This window comes from Vicia villosa, linkage group LG1 (assembly GCF_029867415.1).
Source record: "Vicia villosa cultivar HV-30 ecotype Madison, WI linkage group LG1, Vvil1.0, whole genome shotgun sequence".
NCBI lineage: Eukaryota > Viridiplantae > Streptophyta > Magnoliopsida > Fabales > Fabaceae > Vicia > Vicia villosa.
The window spans coordinates 204,349,397-204,366,463 of NC_081180.1; the positions used below are offsets into that span (position 1 = coordinate 204,349,397).

General features: G+C 31.9%; 1 protein-coding gene across 2 annotated transcripts; it reads right to left on the bottom strand.

Annotated features, from left to right (window-relative positions):
• Positions 1-901: 901 nt before the first annotated feature.
• LOC131644819 (subtilisin-like protease SBT5.6) lies at positions 902-8,649 on the bottom strand. Of its 2 annotated transcripts, none has more exons than XM_058915414.1 (9): positions 8,495-8,589; positions 8,198-8,371; positions 7,917-8,108; positions 7,533-7,644; positions 3,692-4,253; positions 3,119-3,219; positions 2,424-2,781; positions 1,914-2,130; positions 902-1,773 (listed from the first exon to the last, which is right to left on the bottom strand). In XM_058915414.1, the coding sequence occupies exons 1-9, from the start codon at positions 8,547-8,549 to the stop codon at positions 1,232-1,234; spliced, it is 2,313 nt and encodes a 770-aa protein (XP_058771397.1). In that variant the 5' UTR covers positions 8,550-8,589; the 3' UTR covers positions 902-1,231. The 2 variants fall into 2 exon arrangements, with proteins under 2 accessions (XP_058771397.1, XP_058771396.1); XM_058915413.1 differs by having other exon boundaries at positions 913-1,773; positions 8,198-8,393; positions 8,495-8,649.
• Positions 8,650-17,067: the final 8,418 nt, after the last annotated feature.

The following is a 17,067-nucleotide window of genomic DNA, read 5'->3' on the forward strand; positions in this document are numbered from 1 at the left end:
CGAATCGTTGGTGTTTGTTATTTTTCTTCTGTCCAGACCTTATTTCGGAAGTACATTTCCGAATTCTTCCAAGGGGGTGAATTCGGAGATGCACTTCCAAATTCACCCATTTTCTGAAAAAAAACATTATTTCGGATGTACATTTCCGAAATCAGTTTTTTTTCATAAAAAAAAACACGTTTTCGGAAATGCATTTCCGAAACAGGGGGTATTTTGGAGATTTCACCATGGGTGACCAAGAAAGTAAGGAGGTGGGTAAAGAAATTCTCTAAAAATTGGGGGGTGGCAGGTCTAAAAAGGGGGGGTGGCAAGTTAATTCCTCTAGACGTTGACAAAGCTTACATTGAAAGACCCAATAACAACTATCACATAGAAAAGCGTGTGGAACTTGTGAGATCTCACCTAGCGGAGAACACATAATTTCGGCCTCCAGCACACATTCCATCGTTGGATCGGATCACACGACCACTTGCATGAGGCACCGAATTTGATGGAGACGATTTTTAACCGCCCGCCTTATATAAAGTACAACACATGTTATTCTAGAAATTCATTCATTCGTATACTCAAATTATTTTCTCATTCATTCATTAACCTAAGCGTAGAAATCACTCGACCACCACATTGGAAAGTTCACTCACTCCACTATCATTATATAATCTAATTTATCTTTGGGTAGTTTAATTAAGCCCTTATTCAAAGAATATTTGTAACACAATTTTTTTATAGAATTCATATAATTTTTATTGAGACTTACTAAACACCGGATATAATATTTGTTTCAATTACAATTTGAATCTTGATGAGTCTAACCGCTTTCCTTAGACCCACTACTTGTTGGCTTGTATGACAAGAATTTGTGCATTAACAATTTTAGAATCAAAGAGAAATAAGGATGAATTTTCCATAAATGGAAAATAGCTTATAAATTGCTTTTTCAAGTCTTCAAACACTTAAACAGTTGGTTACATCATAAATCATAATAATATAAACTTAAAATAATCTAAACACCTCCATCATCCAAAGCATCAAAAAGTAACAATACTATCACACTTCATCATTAGACAAGTAAAAAAATGGGCTCAAACAATGCCTAATATAAATGCTAAAAATAATACTAAAATCTTTATCCTATCTAATTATTTGTGATCTTGTCTCCCATTCCTCTCTAATAATTCTCCAATAATTTCTCAGAATAATTACTAATATAAAGAGTACAAGAATACATTTCTTATTGAAAAGACACTGCCACTGGACTATTCACAACATGATATCTATCAGTCCAACTATACCATCCAAAAAAGTACTTCTCAGAATCACTCTCACTTGCTAACTCATCTCTATTTTCTGTCACTGTGATGACAAAATTCCTTTTCTGTCCAACATATGTAAATTTCAAAACACTAGGAGTGGCTTTCATGGTAAATTCCTTTGGTGGCTTTGAAATAAACTTGTAAACACATTTGCTTCTACCAACATTGGTCACTGTCCTTCTTATAGTCTTGGTGTAATTGAGTTTATGGATTTGTATTGATGGATAATTGAGATCAAATGGTTGAGGTAATGGATTTGGACAAGTATATGTTATGCTTATGTTTTGTGTTAATTTGAGATTACAAAGGTAAAGAAGATAATCATTGAAGGATGCATCGTAAATGAGTCCGGGATTTGATGCTCTTTTAGGGTTGAAGTGACCTGAACCCATTGCAAAAGGTGTTGTAGGGTTTCCTGTTTCATCTGTTATAGGGTTTCCTGTATTGTCTGTTGTTTTTGCTGCAAGAATAATAAAAAATATATTATGAAAAACCGACTCTGACACAGACACGAAACTGACACGGACACGTCGACATTGATTATAATTTGAAAAAATGAATGATTTAAATGTAATCGTCATATGGTTATACTGAATTTACCTGAAGTCATTAGGGCAGACCTAATAGCAGCAGGAGTCCAAGTAGGGTGCATGGCTTTGAGAAGAACAGATGCAGCAGAAACATGAGGACAAGACATTGATGTTCCTGAGAAGATATTGTACTTAACAACTCGTTTATCATGATCAGTCATTCTTGTAGGTCCATCTTCAGCTGTCCATGCTGCCAATATGTCTACGCCTGGTGCTGTTATGTCAGGCTGAAAATTTCCACAAAGCAATTGAAAGGTTACATATAATACTAACACAAACACAGACACGACACTAACACATCGACATTGCACACCTTTATTCAGAGGTGTTGGTATTACATAACTTGCTATCAGCCACCTCAATAGCCGTTGAATAAAAGATCAGACAGCCTAAATATCAAAATCCTTGTTAAATTTAAAACCGTCTAATCTTTGATTCAACGGCCATCAATACTGCTGATTGCATAATTGCACGGAGTTGAAATACATATTACGAAAAATGTGTCGATGGAATTAATTACCTTTAGAATGTTAGGGTCAATTACGTTAGGACCTCTACTAGAGAACAAGGCCATAGAGGGTGCTGGTTTTGTATCTAACACAGTTGTTCCAGGCAAAAGTTGTGCCATTGGATTAAGGGTAGAATTAATATATTGAATAAGTTTTAAGGTGTTCTCATAGGTAACTGCAGTGGCTGGAATGAAATGAAGATCAGAAGCTAAATCATTTGCATAAGTTTTATTGTTCCCAAGTATGAAACCAAAACCACCAGCTCTTTCAACTTCCAACCCTTTTTTCAATCTTCCACCTATCCCTCTCATACACAAAACTATCTTCCCTTTTACTTTGATAGGATCAAGAGTATTGTCTAGACAAAACCTGCATCATGAAATGATTAAATAAAGAGATAACCTTTTAATTAGATTTATCATTAGCTAATAGTATAAATACAATATATATATATATATATATATATATATATATATATATATATATATATATATATATATATATATATATATATATATACGAGGTAAAAAATTTGATTTGTAGACGAAGTGGTCATGGCAACCCGAAACTCATACATACAACAGTGAGAGTTAGGACTCGAACTAGTGAGAGCCAAGGTTCGAACTCTGGTGACAATACGGCTTTTGTCAATTTAACTAAGATTTACAGACATATAAGAGGTAAAATTAGTAATAGTGAAATGTACCCTGAAGAATTTGCACTTGTTATGCCTTCATATTCAACATCATTGGCTAGAACTAATGGACGAAAAATGTATTCTTTGTGGAATGGAGTAATGGATCTTCCCTGTAATTAATCATTAAAAGTTAAAAGTTAATTCAAGTTCAAACAGAACTTTTTAAATTGGAATCGAACTCAATTTCAAGAAATTTACATCATGCAATATGTGCACCAATTATATTGGTTGAAATGGCGACACACATTGCGTTACATAACTTTATATTTTGACACATAAAGTGGCACCACAATGTCACTCTACTATGAAATCATCTGATGCGGTTTCTAATGCGGTTGCAGACCGAACATGTAATTGAAGATTAACATGATTCAAACACTTCTCAATCAATTTTTGAAACCATCTGACGGAGTTTCTAATGCGGTTGCAGACCGAACATGTAATTGAAGATTCACGTGATTCAAACACTTCTCAATCAATTTTTGAAACCATCTTAATGTGGTTGCAGACCAAACATGTAATTGAAGATTAACATGTTTTAAACACTTCTCAATCAATTTTTGAAATGAAGTTGAAATTTACCTCAATGATTGTGCCATTGCTAAGCTTAATCGGAGCAACAAAGGAACGATCAACCGTACTAGCACCAACAGTAATAATCCAAGGAGCAGGATTAGACAAACTATGAGGAACAGGACCAGCATTTCCAGCACTACAAACAACAACAATGTTTTTCCTAACAGCTTGTAAAGAACTCTTAGCAATAACATCATCATCATATTTCACTGGCTCAGGAAACCCAATAGATATACTTATAACATCAACACCATCCTCAATTGCATCATCTATAGCTTTAAGCATATCGATGTTTGTGCAAACATTTCCTTCGTTTTTTGGTTTTCCTTTTATCGCCCAACATGCTTTGTATATTGCAAGGCGGGCTAGTGGGGCTCCGCCAATGGCTGTGCCCCTGGCGAAGCCTCCGAGTGCTGATGCATTAGGAACTGCTCGCCCTGCTACTATTGATGACGTGTGTGTTCCGTGACCGTCTTTGTCACGAGCTGATTTGTAATCATCTGTTTCGTTTAAAGGACCATAGATACTTTCATAACCTTGCAAGTAGTACTTTGCTCCAATTATCTTTCTGCATAGAAAAGAAATGTTACTTAGACTAATATTTCTTGATAACAAATTAATGTTTATAATCCACTTAATGATTCAACTGATTAATTGATACTTGATATTACTAGGTATGACAATAAAGCGAGAAAGGAGTGGTTTTTCAGCATTACCATCTCTTTCTTGCCTTCTAAAACTGCCTCCAACCCCGCTCTCAAACTTTGTATTATTTTTGAATATCTGTCGCCGTTTTTAAATTTTGGGTTTTTTTCCGCTTATCCACTCTGTTTCTAATGAAATCGATTTTTTTCTACAAAATTCATAGACCAGCCAAAGCTCAGATTTTGTTATGATGTCCGGATCATGATTTTAAATTATGGTCTGTAATATTGGTGATACGGTAGTTTCCGCAATCATACCAGAGCACAATTGCAGTATGGTTTGAAATCACGAGTCATTTTACATTAAAAACTGCATCAAACAAGTTACTTCACTTAAGTTTTCAATAATTTCATTAAAAATCAAAACTCAATTTACTGCTAAAAATCGTAATTAAAAATATATTTCAAACTCTTCTTAATTATAATTGACGTCACAATGAACACAGGGTACGTTATAATTATAACAATCGCAATGAGCACAATCGCAACGTCATGGTTGTAACCTCAACTTAAAATCATAGTTTAGATACTACTTAGACCAAAAATCTTCTTGATATATACTAGTACTTAATCAAAATACTAATTTCTTAATATAATATGAAAAAGCACACACAAGACACAACCAATAACATCACGAGGAAGCAAGGCATGACTTGTCAGAGAGAAACATAATTTGTATCAGTCTAAAATCCAAATTTCCACTGACAAAAAATGTTTTATCTTACAAACTTTCTCTCTCTTTCTCGTGCATATGTTTTGGATATTTTATCATTCGTTGACCGTTTTCAGTATATTTCTTCAATAATTGGACCATACCATTATATTTTTCCTTCAATTCAATCATCTCTATATAGACTAAATGAGATATGGAGTATCACAAAAGCTGAGAGAAAAGGAAGTGACAGAACCTAAAAGAAACAAGTTAAAAAATGGAATAGACATGGTCTTGTGTCTTGAATAGCAAAAGGAGAATATAGGGTAGGGACTCACGAGATGAGAGAATAAAAGAAGCCAAAAACAATCAAGTCAAAAGGACAAAAGTTTTTTAAACGAATAAACTCTCTATAGATGTATCCTATTCAGAATATAATAACACCACATAATGTGAAAGCTGGTCCAGAAAATGCTTTCTTTGGTCTCTATCATTGTGTCTAATTCACCTTATGTATGTGTATGTCATGACCAAGGTATTATAAAACCGATAATCACGGCAAAATCGGTCACGATAAAACTTTACCAAAAATGCTGATATCGACCTTGTTAATTTAAACTGCGATGACTGCATTCAGTGTCGCAACATATATATACTGATTGAAATCACGAAAGTACTCTTTACACAACTACGGCCGTTATTTAAAACCTTATTCATGACTTTAACTTCTATAAACTTGTAAAGGGAGGGTCTAACCCAATTTCTAATATTCTAAGAAGCAATTGATTCTTAGGAACTCTTGTCTAACTTGTTCTTAACATTTATTCTGCAAATTTATTGATTAAAAAATATAATTCTTAGCAACTTTTGATGATGTATACAATATTTCACCTTTAAAATTAAGTCCTTTTTACCATGTAAGGATATAATGGATATTGTTCTCTACACATTTTCCTAAGTGTATGAATATTTATATACCATGAATATGACATGTTCATAATTTATGCAACAGATAGTGAAAGGAACTTTTGCTTTCGTAATGTTCAAGTTAATAAATAATATTCAGTACAATATTATAATAGTAATTAGAAAGAGAAACTACTAATTATGTTGGTTAGTATCTAAGAAAGAAGCCTATTCAAAGGTTCTAAAGTTTAATGAAATAACTTTCATTTCAAAAGACAATTATCCTGTTTTCATTTTGGACATAATTTCTAACAAATAAAAAATAACAAAAGAAATATATAAATGAAGTTTGTTTAGGAAATAAAATGGACCAACCTTGTTTTTTAATTTCAAAAGAAACTAACCTTAATGAAGAAGACCCATAAAGCAAATTCCTTATAAATAGTGGTTCCACTTTTAAATGAGCAAAAACTTATTTTAATCAATATAGCAAAAACTTATTTTAATCAATATATAATTGTTTTGATATGCTTAATTTTTTTTCAAATAAAATTATTTTTGTTAAAATCTATAGAATTGATTGCAACTTAAATTTAGAAATTGAAGCTTTTATTTATATAATTGAGTTTTATATTGACATTTATTGTTTGATCAGTTTTATATTGACATTTATAGCTAAATTTTAACATGTTTGATTAATTTTGAATAGATTTTACTTTAAATCCAAAGTTGAATTAATTTAATACTGAAATCTATAACTTTTTAACTCAAACATGATTTTTATATAAAGTTTTTTATTTGGCCCACCTTTTCCTAAATATATCAAAATATAAGTTATTTTATATTCAACTAAATTTTAAATAAAATTTAGGCTAAGTTATAGTTTTGGTCCCCTTGTTTTGGTATTCTCACGGTTTTGCTCCCCCCATTTTCTTTTTAAACAGTTTTGATCCCCCATCCCAATTTTGTTCATGAACAGTGCATGGTCCGTACATGAACAGTGCATGATCGTACATGAACAATACATGAATAGTACATGAACAGTTGGATCAAAATTGGGATGAGGACCAAAACTGTTTAAAAAGAAAATGGGGGACTAAAACCTTGAAAAATACCAAAACAGTGGGACCAAAACTGTAATGTAGCCTAAAATTTATTTTAAAAAATTAATTAATATAAAATTATTTTTTATCACCGAAAATCAAACACACACTTAATGAATTAAATCATAAATTATTGTTTCTTCAATTTATTTTTAATCTGATTCAATTTTACAAAATTAATTAATTTAAAATTAAATGTTATTATATAAACAAATATAAATTTTTTGAGTGAGTTAAATAACTCAAATAATATGTGTTGATTGAATTAAATGAGTGAAAACTACTAGTGTAGAGTTCAATATCTAATGACAACATATATTTCTATTTTTAATTAATATAAATAAATTATTGATATTTATAAATCAACCAGTTAAAAAATAGAAATATGCATTTAATAAAATTTAATAAAATTTAATAATATGATAGAAGAAAAATTGTAGTAGAAGTTCAAATGAAAAATTATAAAGAAAAATATGGCTCACCTATTGCAATTAGATGAATCAAAATCAGTTCCATTTTGGCACACTCCTTTCCATTTTTGTGGAACAGGTCCCATCCCTTCATCACTGAAGCTCTTTGAGTCTGGCCATACACCTATATACATATGGAAGGAAAAATACACATGACTTGTCTTGCAAATTTCTTTTTTTAAGTAGAAACTAGATATGGTTTGTACTAGGGTGGATGGGGTAGCTCAGTTGGCACTTGCTGACTGAGCGGGTGTAGGCTGTTGATCCAGGGTTCGATCCTTGGCAGCAGTAATGTAATATTTTCTTTGTAAACAAGTTGGTGGTACTTATAAACCATGTGAATATATAATACATTATTTATAAGTTGAATTGAATAAAATTAATGTAATAACTTACCATTATCAATCATTCCTACTATAATATCTTGCCCATATTTTCCTTTGGCCAATAAATCTCCATTTGTTTCATTGGATTTTTCCTCATAAGAATCAAATGACCTATCTAACCCTACAAACTTCCATGACCTAGTGGTATGCAATGAGTATATCTTTCTCTCACTCTTTCTCACAGACACCACTCCTTCCATTCCTGTTTCATGTTAATAATTTTCATAGTTACAAAAAGTAGAAAAAGTGAGAGAAATTAAATTAATTATCAAATTTAACTTTATTAATTACCAGAGAGATCATTGGCTTCATTTGGTGTAAGTAATGCTGCAAAGCCATTGAAAGTGTGCTTGTAGCTATAAAGAAGTGAAGCCTTAGCATCTTCCTCAGTTTCTTTCACCAAAAGCAAATAAGAGTGATGTGCAGTCTCTATTTCATGCCGTGTTTTATCTTCATTAGTGTTTTCTTCAAATTCAACAAGATAAACCTATGAGAAAAATCCAAAAAAAAAAAAACAAAAAACCTTAACATCATGAAACTTCAATAAGAAAAAGTTAAGAGAAGAAGTAGTAGTAGAAAAATGAAAACCTGTTTGTTTTTGGTAGTGCATGAGGTTAATGGAAGAAGGAGAAGGAACAAACATGTTGTGGAAATGATGTTGTTCATTTCTAGAGTGGAGACAAAATGCAATTTGATAATGTGATGATGTATTTATAAAAGTTAATTACACGAATCTCTAACCAATGCTTACTCTCATCTCTAGAGTGTGGTTGTTATCTGATAAACGACAAGATTTTAAAGGCATGCTATAGAATAGGATTTTCTGTATTATATTTTGGTAATTTGTTGGATGTTAGGATGCTAGAGTGATATATTATTACTATTATTATTCTTAGTATTATTATTAGTATTATTATTATTATTAGTATTGGGCTTTAATTGTATTTGGGCTTTTAGTTTTATTATTCATTATGGAGGTTATATAATGTAGTGTCTTTGACACATTTGAAATATCAATGAAAAGAAATGAAGTTTAATTTGTATAGCTTAGTTTTATCTTTCTCTTAGTTTTACAGTTTTTTCATAGTTTTATTAGGTTTAGGGTTCTAGCATCCTAACATTGAAAGTGTATATCTTTTTGATTAATACAGTCTTTATGTGTTATTTTAAATATATGTATTGTATTAATTAATTTTATTAGTAATATACTTTGACTTTTAAAAATTATTTTTCGTCAAATTATTATTATATTTTTTGAAATGGGAGCAATAAAGAAAATAAGAAAAGAGGGTAAGTGAGAAAAAAAAATTAATTATATATTGTTTTAGTAATGGAGATGCCCTAAGAGGCCTAACTAGATAAGTGAGAAAACTTTACTCCATATCCCCTAATCCCTATGATATTTTACTTAAGACAATTTATCAATACACACACCCCTAGATCTTTTACACACCACGCAAAATTTTAATTTTGTCCCGATTCTGTAGATGCACATCCGGAAGTAACTATATTTTCAAAAAAATGTGTTTTCTTCCGTAGATACATCTACGGAAGCATTAAAAAAATAGTACAGTATAGTTTAAAAGCAAATGATTTCAGTTAATGAAGTCGTGGTGAAAACAGAGTGTTCCGTAGATGCACCTACGAAAAAGTATGCTATATTTTCAAATCATGTTCATTTCATTCTAAAACTAAATTTTGGTTACAAAAATGTAAATTTAAAGTAATGCATTTTAAACACAATAGTAGGTAAACCAAAAATAATACATCATATAAATAATGTCGGTCATAATGTAGAATACATTATCAAAGTAACATAAGTAACATACATACATCATCAAGAAAAACAAACATAAAAAAAACCACAGGCATCACTACTGTGTGAGCCGGACATCATCCTGTTGCTCTCTTCTGCCTCTGGCCCTGCCTTCGCCTTTCTATAAATAATTTATTAATTAAAATTTTATATTTTTTCTGCAAAATTATTTTTTATTTTAGAGTTTTTTTTATAAAATTTTTTGGTACACAAAATAAAAGTTAAAAAAATATTAAAAATTAACTATTATAATTTATTAGCAAAATTTTCCGATACACAAAATAAAAATTAAAAAGTATTAAAAAATACAAGTTAAAAAAAAATTAAAACTTAACTATATGAACTATTTTGCAAAGTCTTCATGTACACAAAATAAAAGTGAAAAAATATTAAAACCTAACTCTAAGAACTCTTTTACAATGTCATATGCAGAACAAAATCACAACTTAAAAACAAACAATGATATTAAATTTTGAAAATGCACCCGTAATAAGTTAGATATCAGAACAATTAATATTTATCTTTTTTTTCTAGCATTAGCCATAATTTAATATGCAAAAAGACAATTAGGGACATGAATAACCTTGCTTTATTAGTTATAATTAAGATTATGCCGTCATTTTGGTAGTAGTTTATATTTAATCATCACTATATTGAGTATTACATTTTTACACGACACTAGGTTAGAATTTGAAAAAGCCTTAACAACCATGACACAGTCAGTCTCAATCCAAAGTTTTGTCCACTGTCTTAGTCTTGCCTTCTCAATAGTTATGATTGCATCTAATGTAACACCCCAAAATCTACCCAACGTTCACAGTACAAATCAGAGTGCGGAAATTCCAAATAGACATGAAGTGTCACATTTATTAAACTGAAACCGATTACATAATCAGCTCATTATAATAGACACATAGCACATATCGATAGGGAGAACTCATAGCAATTAATAATATCAAACCAATTCAACTTTGATAACAATGCAGCGGAATAACATCAAAATCATAAGCTTCACAACTTAGCATCTTAGTCTGACTTAGAAACAACAAGTCATAATCATCTCTGTAAAACAACAAATAACCCAACATAGTCATAAACAAAAGCAAATAAACGCTAATCGCCCCGAGTGCTACGTATCAGAGCATATGACACCAACTCAAGCGCCTAACGATAACGGCTACTCATCTCAATCACCTGCACGTTACCAATATAAAGGCAACGGCGAAACAAAAGAAAGGGGGTGAGATATCAAACAGTATAAAAGAAAGTATGATAATATTTATAGCAAGATGAGATCATATACACTTCAACACCTCTCAATATAAGCAACTTGCATCATAACAACAATATTAATAATCAATCATAACAATGTATTCAAGTTCACAATTATGTCATCAAACACATAACAACATTCACTTCATCTTATAACCATACAAAATACGACTCATTATGCGACTCAACGATTATTCGTATGCATCTGGTACCATTGGAGTAAAACTCCCGTCTCAAACAATTGCCATTGGGCCGTCTCAAACATTTGCCACTTAGGCCGCCTCAAACAATGCAATGGAATGCGACTCAATGATACACATTCACAAAAAAAAACACAACATACATAATCCACAAAAACATCGTCCCAGTCACATAAACTCAATGCCAAGGTTTCAGTGGAAGCAACTACATCATTACCATCATAGTAATTCATCACTTCTCAATCACGTCTTTACGACATACATATATACACACTTAATCAACTTTCCAATACTTCACCAAATAAGGACAATACAATCCAAAAAAATGTTTTCAAAAGTTATTCAAATCATTTTCATTAGATAGGAAATGATTTAAGCTTTTATGAGGTTCAAACAGCGCGTCAAACGGACACCCTAGTCAAAAGTTATGAGTTTTCAAAGTTTTCCAAAATTGTTACCAAACAGCGTGAAATCGATTTCCCTAACATGTAAATCGATTTACACCTTGTCCAGTAGCATATTTTCACAAAATTAAGCTATCAAATCAATTTCCCCCATAGGAAAATCGATTTCATGCTGAAACAGAAGCAAAATATCAAAAACGCAGCTAGGAAAATCGATTACCCCTTATAGGAAAATTGATTTTATCCTGAAACAGAAGCAAAACATTGAAAATAGAGCAAAGCAAATCGATTTCCTCCCATTGGTAAATCGATTTCCTGCTGAACCAGAAACAAAAATCTGCAACTTTTCCAAATACGAACCTTTGTATCCAAACCTCCAAAAATCCCAATTTCACAACCAAAACTCATTATTTTAGTACCAATGATTTAACCCACAACAAACACAACAATCTGATACCCATATACAATCAATTGCACACAATTTATCACATCCATACTAACAAATTCCAACAAATCATCAAACATCAAAATTTCAAATATAGAAGAACATGGATATCAAGGCATAGAATCAAACCCACCATAACATATCATCATAGAATCCCTTATCATGAAAGAACCCCACCCTTACCTTGGTTTAGATTGAAGACAACTCTATCTTCAATGGGTTTCTTCCTAGTTCCTCTTCTCTTTCCTTCTTTCTCTTCTCTCTTCTATTTCTTCTCTTCTATGTGTTATGAAACTAAAACCCCTAAAACCCTAACTTTTACTAACTCTCTTATTATTTCTAATGGGCTTTAATTAACACCTCTCACTTACTAACACTAACACTAAATTAGGCCCAATAGCTAATAATCTCATTAAAACATTATTGCTAAAACCCCACAAAATAACATAAAACCAACTAATCACATAATTAACAATTAATTCATAAAACACACAATAGAATAAATAATTAAAAATAAAACGGCCGTTACAACTCTCCCTCACTTAGAATATTTTCGTCCTCGAAAATTTACCTCATACAAACAACTCAGGATAAGACTTCCGCATCTTGCTTTCCAACTCCCACGTCATACTCTCTTCGGTAGCCCCCGACCAAACCACTTTCACCAAAGCGATCTCTATAACACCCCAAATTTAATTAATTAATTAAATTATTAAAGGAATTAATTATTGGATTTAGAAGAAGTTGAGAACTTATCGGAGTAGTTAGATTTGTCGGTATTATTTTTAAGAGGCGTGTTTGATTTATTAAGTTAAATTCGGATTTTAGTCGATGGTCGGAAGATTAATAAGATTGGTTATGCTGGAGAAATAATATTGAGAATAATATTATTTATTTATTGGACTATTTTATTTAAGTGAATTGGATTGAACTGTTGTGTGGTGAATAGCAATTTGGTGGTGTGGATTAATTGGCCCATCAAGGAGTTTTGAGAATTAGTATTATTTGGTTTATTAGAATATAAACAAATATTAGATTATTGGTTTAAGTAATATTGGAAAAATATCAGGAGAACAAACATAAGCATACGTAGCCGTCAAGAGAAATATGGTTTTGGAGAAAGAGGCAAGAACAAAGAGAAAGCAGTTCCAAAAATTGATCGGAGAAGTTCGAGAAAAAAATTGGAAGCTGCGGTGAAACTCAGAATTCGATCGAAAAGATTATAGAGAGACCGTAAATCCAGATAAGGGTGGGGTTCAATCTCTATAACCGGGTATATGATAGGCTGTATGCGGGGTTAGGTTGTATAAATTGATGCCATGGTGTTTTTAGTTGTTTGATGTGCTGAAAATATAGTTGATGTTGTTGTTCCATTGGTCGATTAATGGTTGTTGTGTATTTATTTGTTGTGTTGATTTTGGTTAATTAATCGATACTGTAAAAATTGGTCGTTACTGGAAATATTCTTGTGTTGGATTATGTGAAATTGGTCGAAGAAAACTGGAAAAAAAATATGGTCCCAGTTGCTGGAAACGCTGGAAAGAAACGAAGAAGACGAAGCTGGAGTTTGGGGCGGGGGCCCCAAATATATAAATGAAAGTGGCTGGGGCCACATAATTAGGGGGTGGGACCCTTGCCATTAAGATGGCGCCCCAGGTGCCTAAGGAAGGAGGGCGGACGCCCTTGGAGTATAAGGGGGTCCCACTTTTTCGGATGCATGAAATTAGTATACAGTAATATAATTAGACATTAATAATGTATTATTTGGTAATAATAATAGTTCTTAAAATCAGTATCGAGTTAGTAGAATTCGTAGAATTACGCCGTATAATTAGTTTTCCGGAATTAATTGAAAATTGTCGGGGTAACTAATATATGTTAGTAGGTAATTGTGGTTGGTTTATTTTGTTGGAATTATGTTGAATATGTCGATTTGCAGGTACATTCGAATAAGTTGAATTGTTTCGGTTTACGGACAGTTTAAGTTGCATGTTTTATAACTAATGTGGTTTGAACTGAGTTGTTATGGAATATGTGAGTTGTTGTTGTTATAAATTGTTGTTGATAAGTTGAATTGTCCCGATTCATGGACATGTTTGAGTTGTAGGTCTGATGACCAATGTTGATTTAAGTTGATATAGTTGATGCATGTTTAAGTTGTTGTTGTTTTTGTTGTTGGGTGTATGTTGATGATGTTGTTGCATTGTTGAGTATTTGTTGTTGAAGTTGAGGTCGCATGGCATACACTGCATGATTAAGTTGGCCTTGATGGCACCACGTTGAAAGTTGAAGGCTTATGCCTTGGCCTTGATAGCACCACGTTGAAGGCTTATGCCTTGTTGAAATGCCTCGATAACCTGGTATATGTTTAAGTTGGGAGTTCTGCTCCAAATGGTACCACATGCATTTGCATAGTTGAGTCGCATATTGAGTCGCGTGATAAAGTTATTGTTGTTATTCGTTGTTTATTGATTGTCATTACGTTGTTGTTGTAAGTTGTTGTTTCTATAAGTTGTTACGTTGATTTACTAAGTGGCTTGTTTGTTGTTACTAAGTGGCTTGTTGGTTGTTGTATAGGTACTATTTTGAAGTGGTGAAATTTGTATGATTATGATCTACTGTACTGTTTATCATACGCCTGTTTATATTGATTCGATATCTCACCCTTTCTTTTGTTTCGTTGTTACCTTTATACTGGTAACGTGCAGGTGATACACAATGATGAAGATTTAGTAGCTTCATCGAGTCCAAGTAGGTGTGTTGCTCTGATACGTAACACTCGGGGGAATTAACGCTAATTGTTTAGTTGTTTGGTTTTACTGTTGAATAACTATGTTGATACATGAAGAGTAATTGTTGATGTTAAAAAAAATTTAAGTTGAAAAGATGCTATGTCATCAAAGTTTATTAATGTAATCCTGCTGCTTAATGTTAATAAAGTTGATTTATGTGGTTTTAGTTCATCCGAGTATTTGTGTTATGTATCTATGATAGTATGATATTGTTATTAAGTAGAATTGTAATACTCCAATGGTTTGTCGAAAAAGAATTTTATAACTCTGATTTCTTAATAATTACCGGGGTAGAATTGGGGTGTTACAAGTTGGTATCAGAGTAGGTCGGTCCGTCCGGTCAGAGTTGTCTAATGTTGTTTATTTCTCTGTACGCGACAAGTGTGTGAAATACTGTCGGTACTTGTTGCTTTCTAGTTGTTTGTTGCAGGTGTGGGTTTGAAGCTAAGTGTGGGAGAAGCGGTGCTTCTCGGATATATTCAATTGTAGGATGTTAGTGTGCTATAGTTGGGGACAGTGCAAGTGATGTTGAAGCTTTGTTGTTTTCTAAATTCGAAGGTATCATGGATTTAAGATTTTGGTTGTCGAACAAGTTGGAGTGTCTTGGAAAAAGGATAATTGTTATAAGATGGAGTTTAGGAAATTATTATATTCAGTGTTGTTAATGGACTAATAAGTTGTTATTTGAGTAGCTACTGAGTAAGCTGTTGACGAAGGAACAATGAGTAAGTGACGAATTGTTGTAGATCTTGTTTTGGATTATTAGTAAGTAATTATAAGAGTTATTGAAGTTGTTGGGAATGCGAAGAATAGGATTTCAAGGATTATAAGTGTTGATGGAAGCATAAAGGAATTTTGATTGGATATTATCCCAGGATGTGCAATAGTATGTAGCTGCAAGACGTTGGTGTTAGCGTGTTCGGACGATTTTGGAAATTGTTGAAGTATGGTACTTTTAGTAAGTATAAGTTTAGAGGAACACTGTTGTAGTTAGTAATGATGGTTATACTCCATTATGATTGTCGAATATCTATTGACAAATTGAGGACTTGATCACCCTTAATCTCTTGTTAATAGTAGACGGATTTGTATTGGATGCTATGTACGTATCTTGCTATCTTAAGGATGTTCAAAGTGATGGAAGCTAAATAAAGTCTGAAACATGGTTGAAGCTTGCGAACCGTATAAATTGATAGGAACTTTGACAAGGAAGGGGAATTAAGATGAGTGATTAGAGGGGCACAGCTGAAGTGGGATGTGACGTTGAGAATGGTTTTATTGTTTACAAAAAAATGTGTTTTTTTTCGTAGATACATCTACGGAAGCATTAAAAAAATAGTATAGTATAGTTTAAAAGCAAATGATTTCAGTTAATGAAGCCGTGGTGAAAATAGAGTGTTTTGTAGATGCACCTACAGAAAAGTATGCTATATTTTTAAATCATGTTCATTTCATTCCAAAACTAAATTTTGGTTAAAATATGTAAAATTAAAGTAATGCATTTTAAACACTATAGTAGATAAACCAAAAAAATACATCATATAAATAATGTCGGTCATAATGTAGAATACATTATCAAAGTAACATAAGTAACATACATACATCATCAAGAAATACAAACATCAAAAAAACCACAAGCATTACTACTGTGTGAGCCGGACATCATCCTGTTACTCTCCTCTGCCTCAGGCCCTGCCTCCGCCTCTGTATAAATAATTTATTAATTAGAATTTTTTATTTTTTCTGCAAAATTATTTTTTATTTTAGAATTTTTTTTATAAACTTTTTTGGTACACAAAATAAAAGTTAAAAAAATATTAAAAATTAACTATTAGAATCTATTAGCAAAATTTTCCGGTACACAAAATAAAAATTAAAAAAATACAAGTTAAAAAAATATTGAAACTTAACACATGAACTATTTTGCAAAGTCTTTATGTACACACAATAAAATGAAAAAATATTAAAAGCTAACTCTAAGAACTATTTTTTTTTTGTAAGCAAGTTATATTGAAGGGAACAAAAGTTCACAAAACAAGATTACAAAAAAAGGGGGCTAAAATCCCGGAAGAAAATTACCCATCAATTGAAACCTATCTTAAGTAAAACAATGGGTTTTTGTCAAACTCATAAAAATTACAATTGATATGGGGAATATTCCCAATAAAGGACCACCTCCAAATGAGAGCCTTGCAACTCCAAACCACGTCACGGGAATTCCACACTAAATTC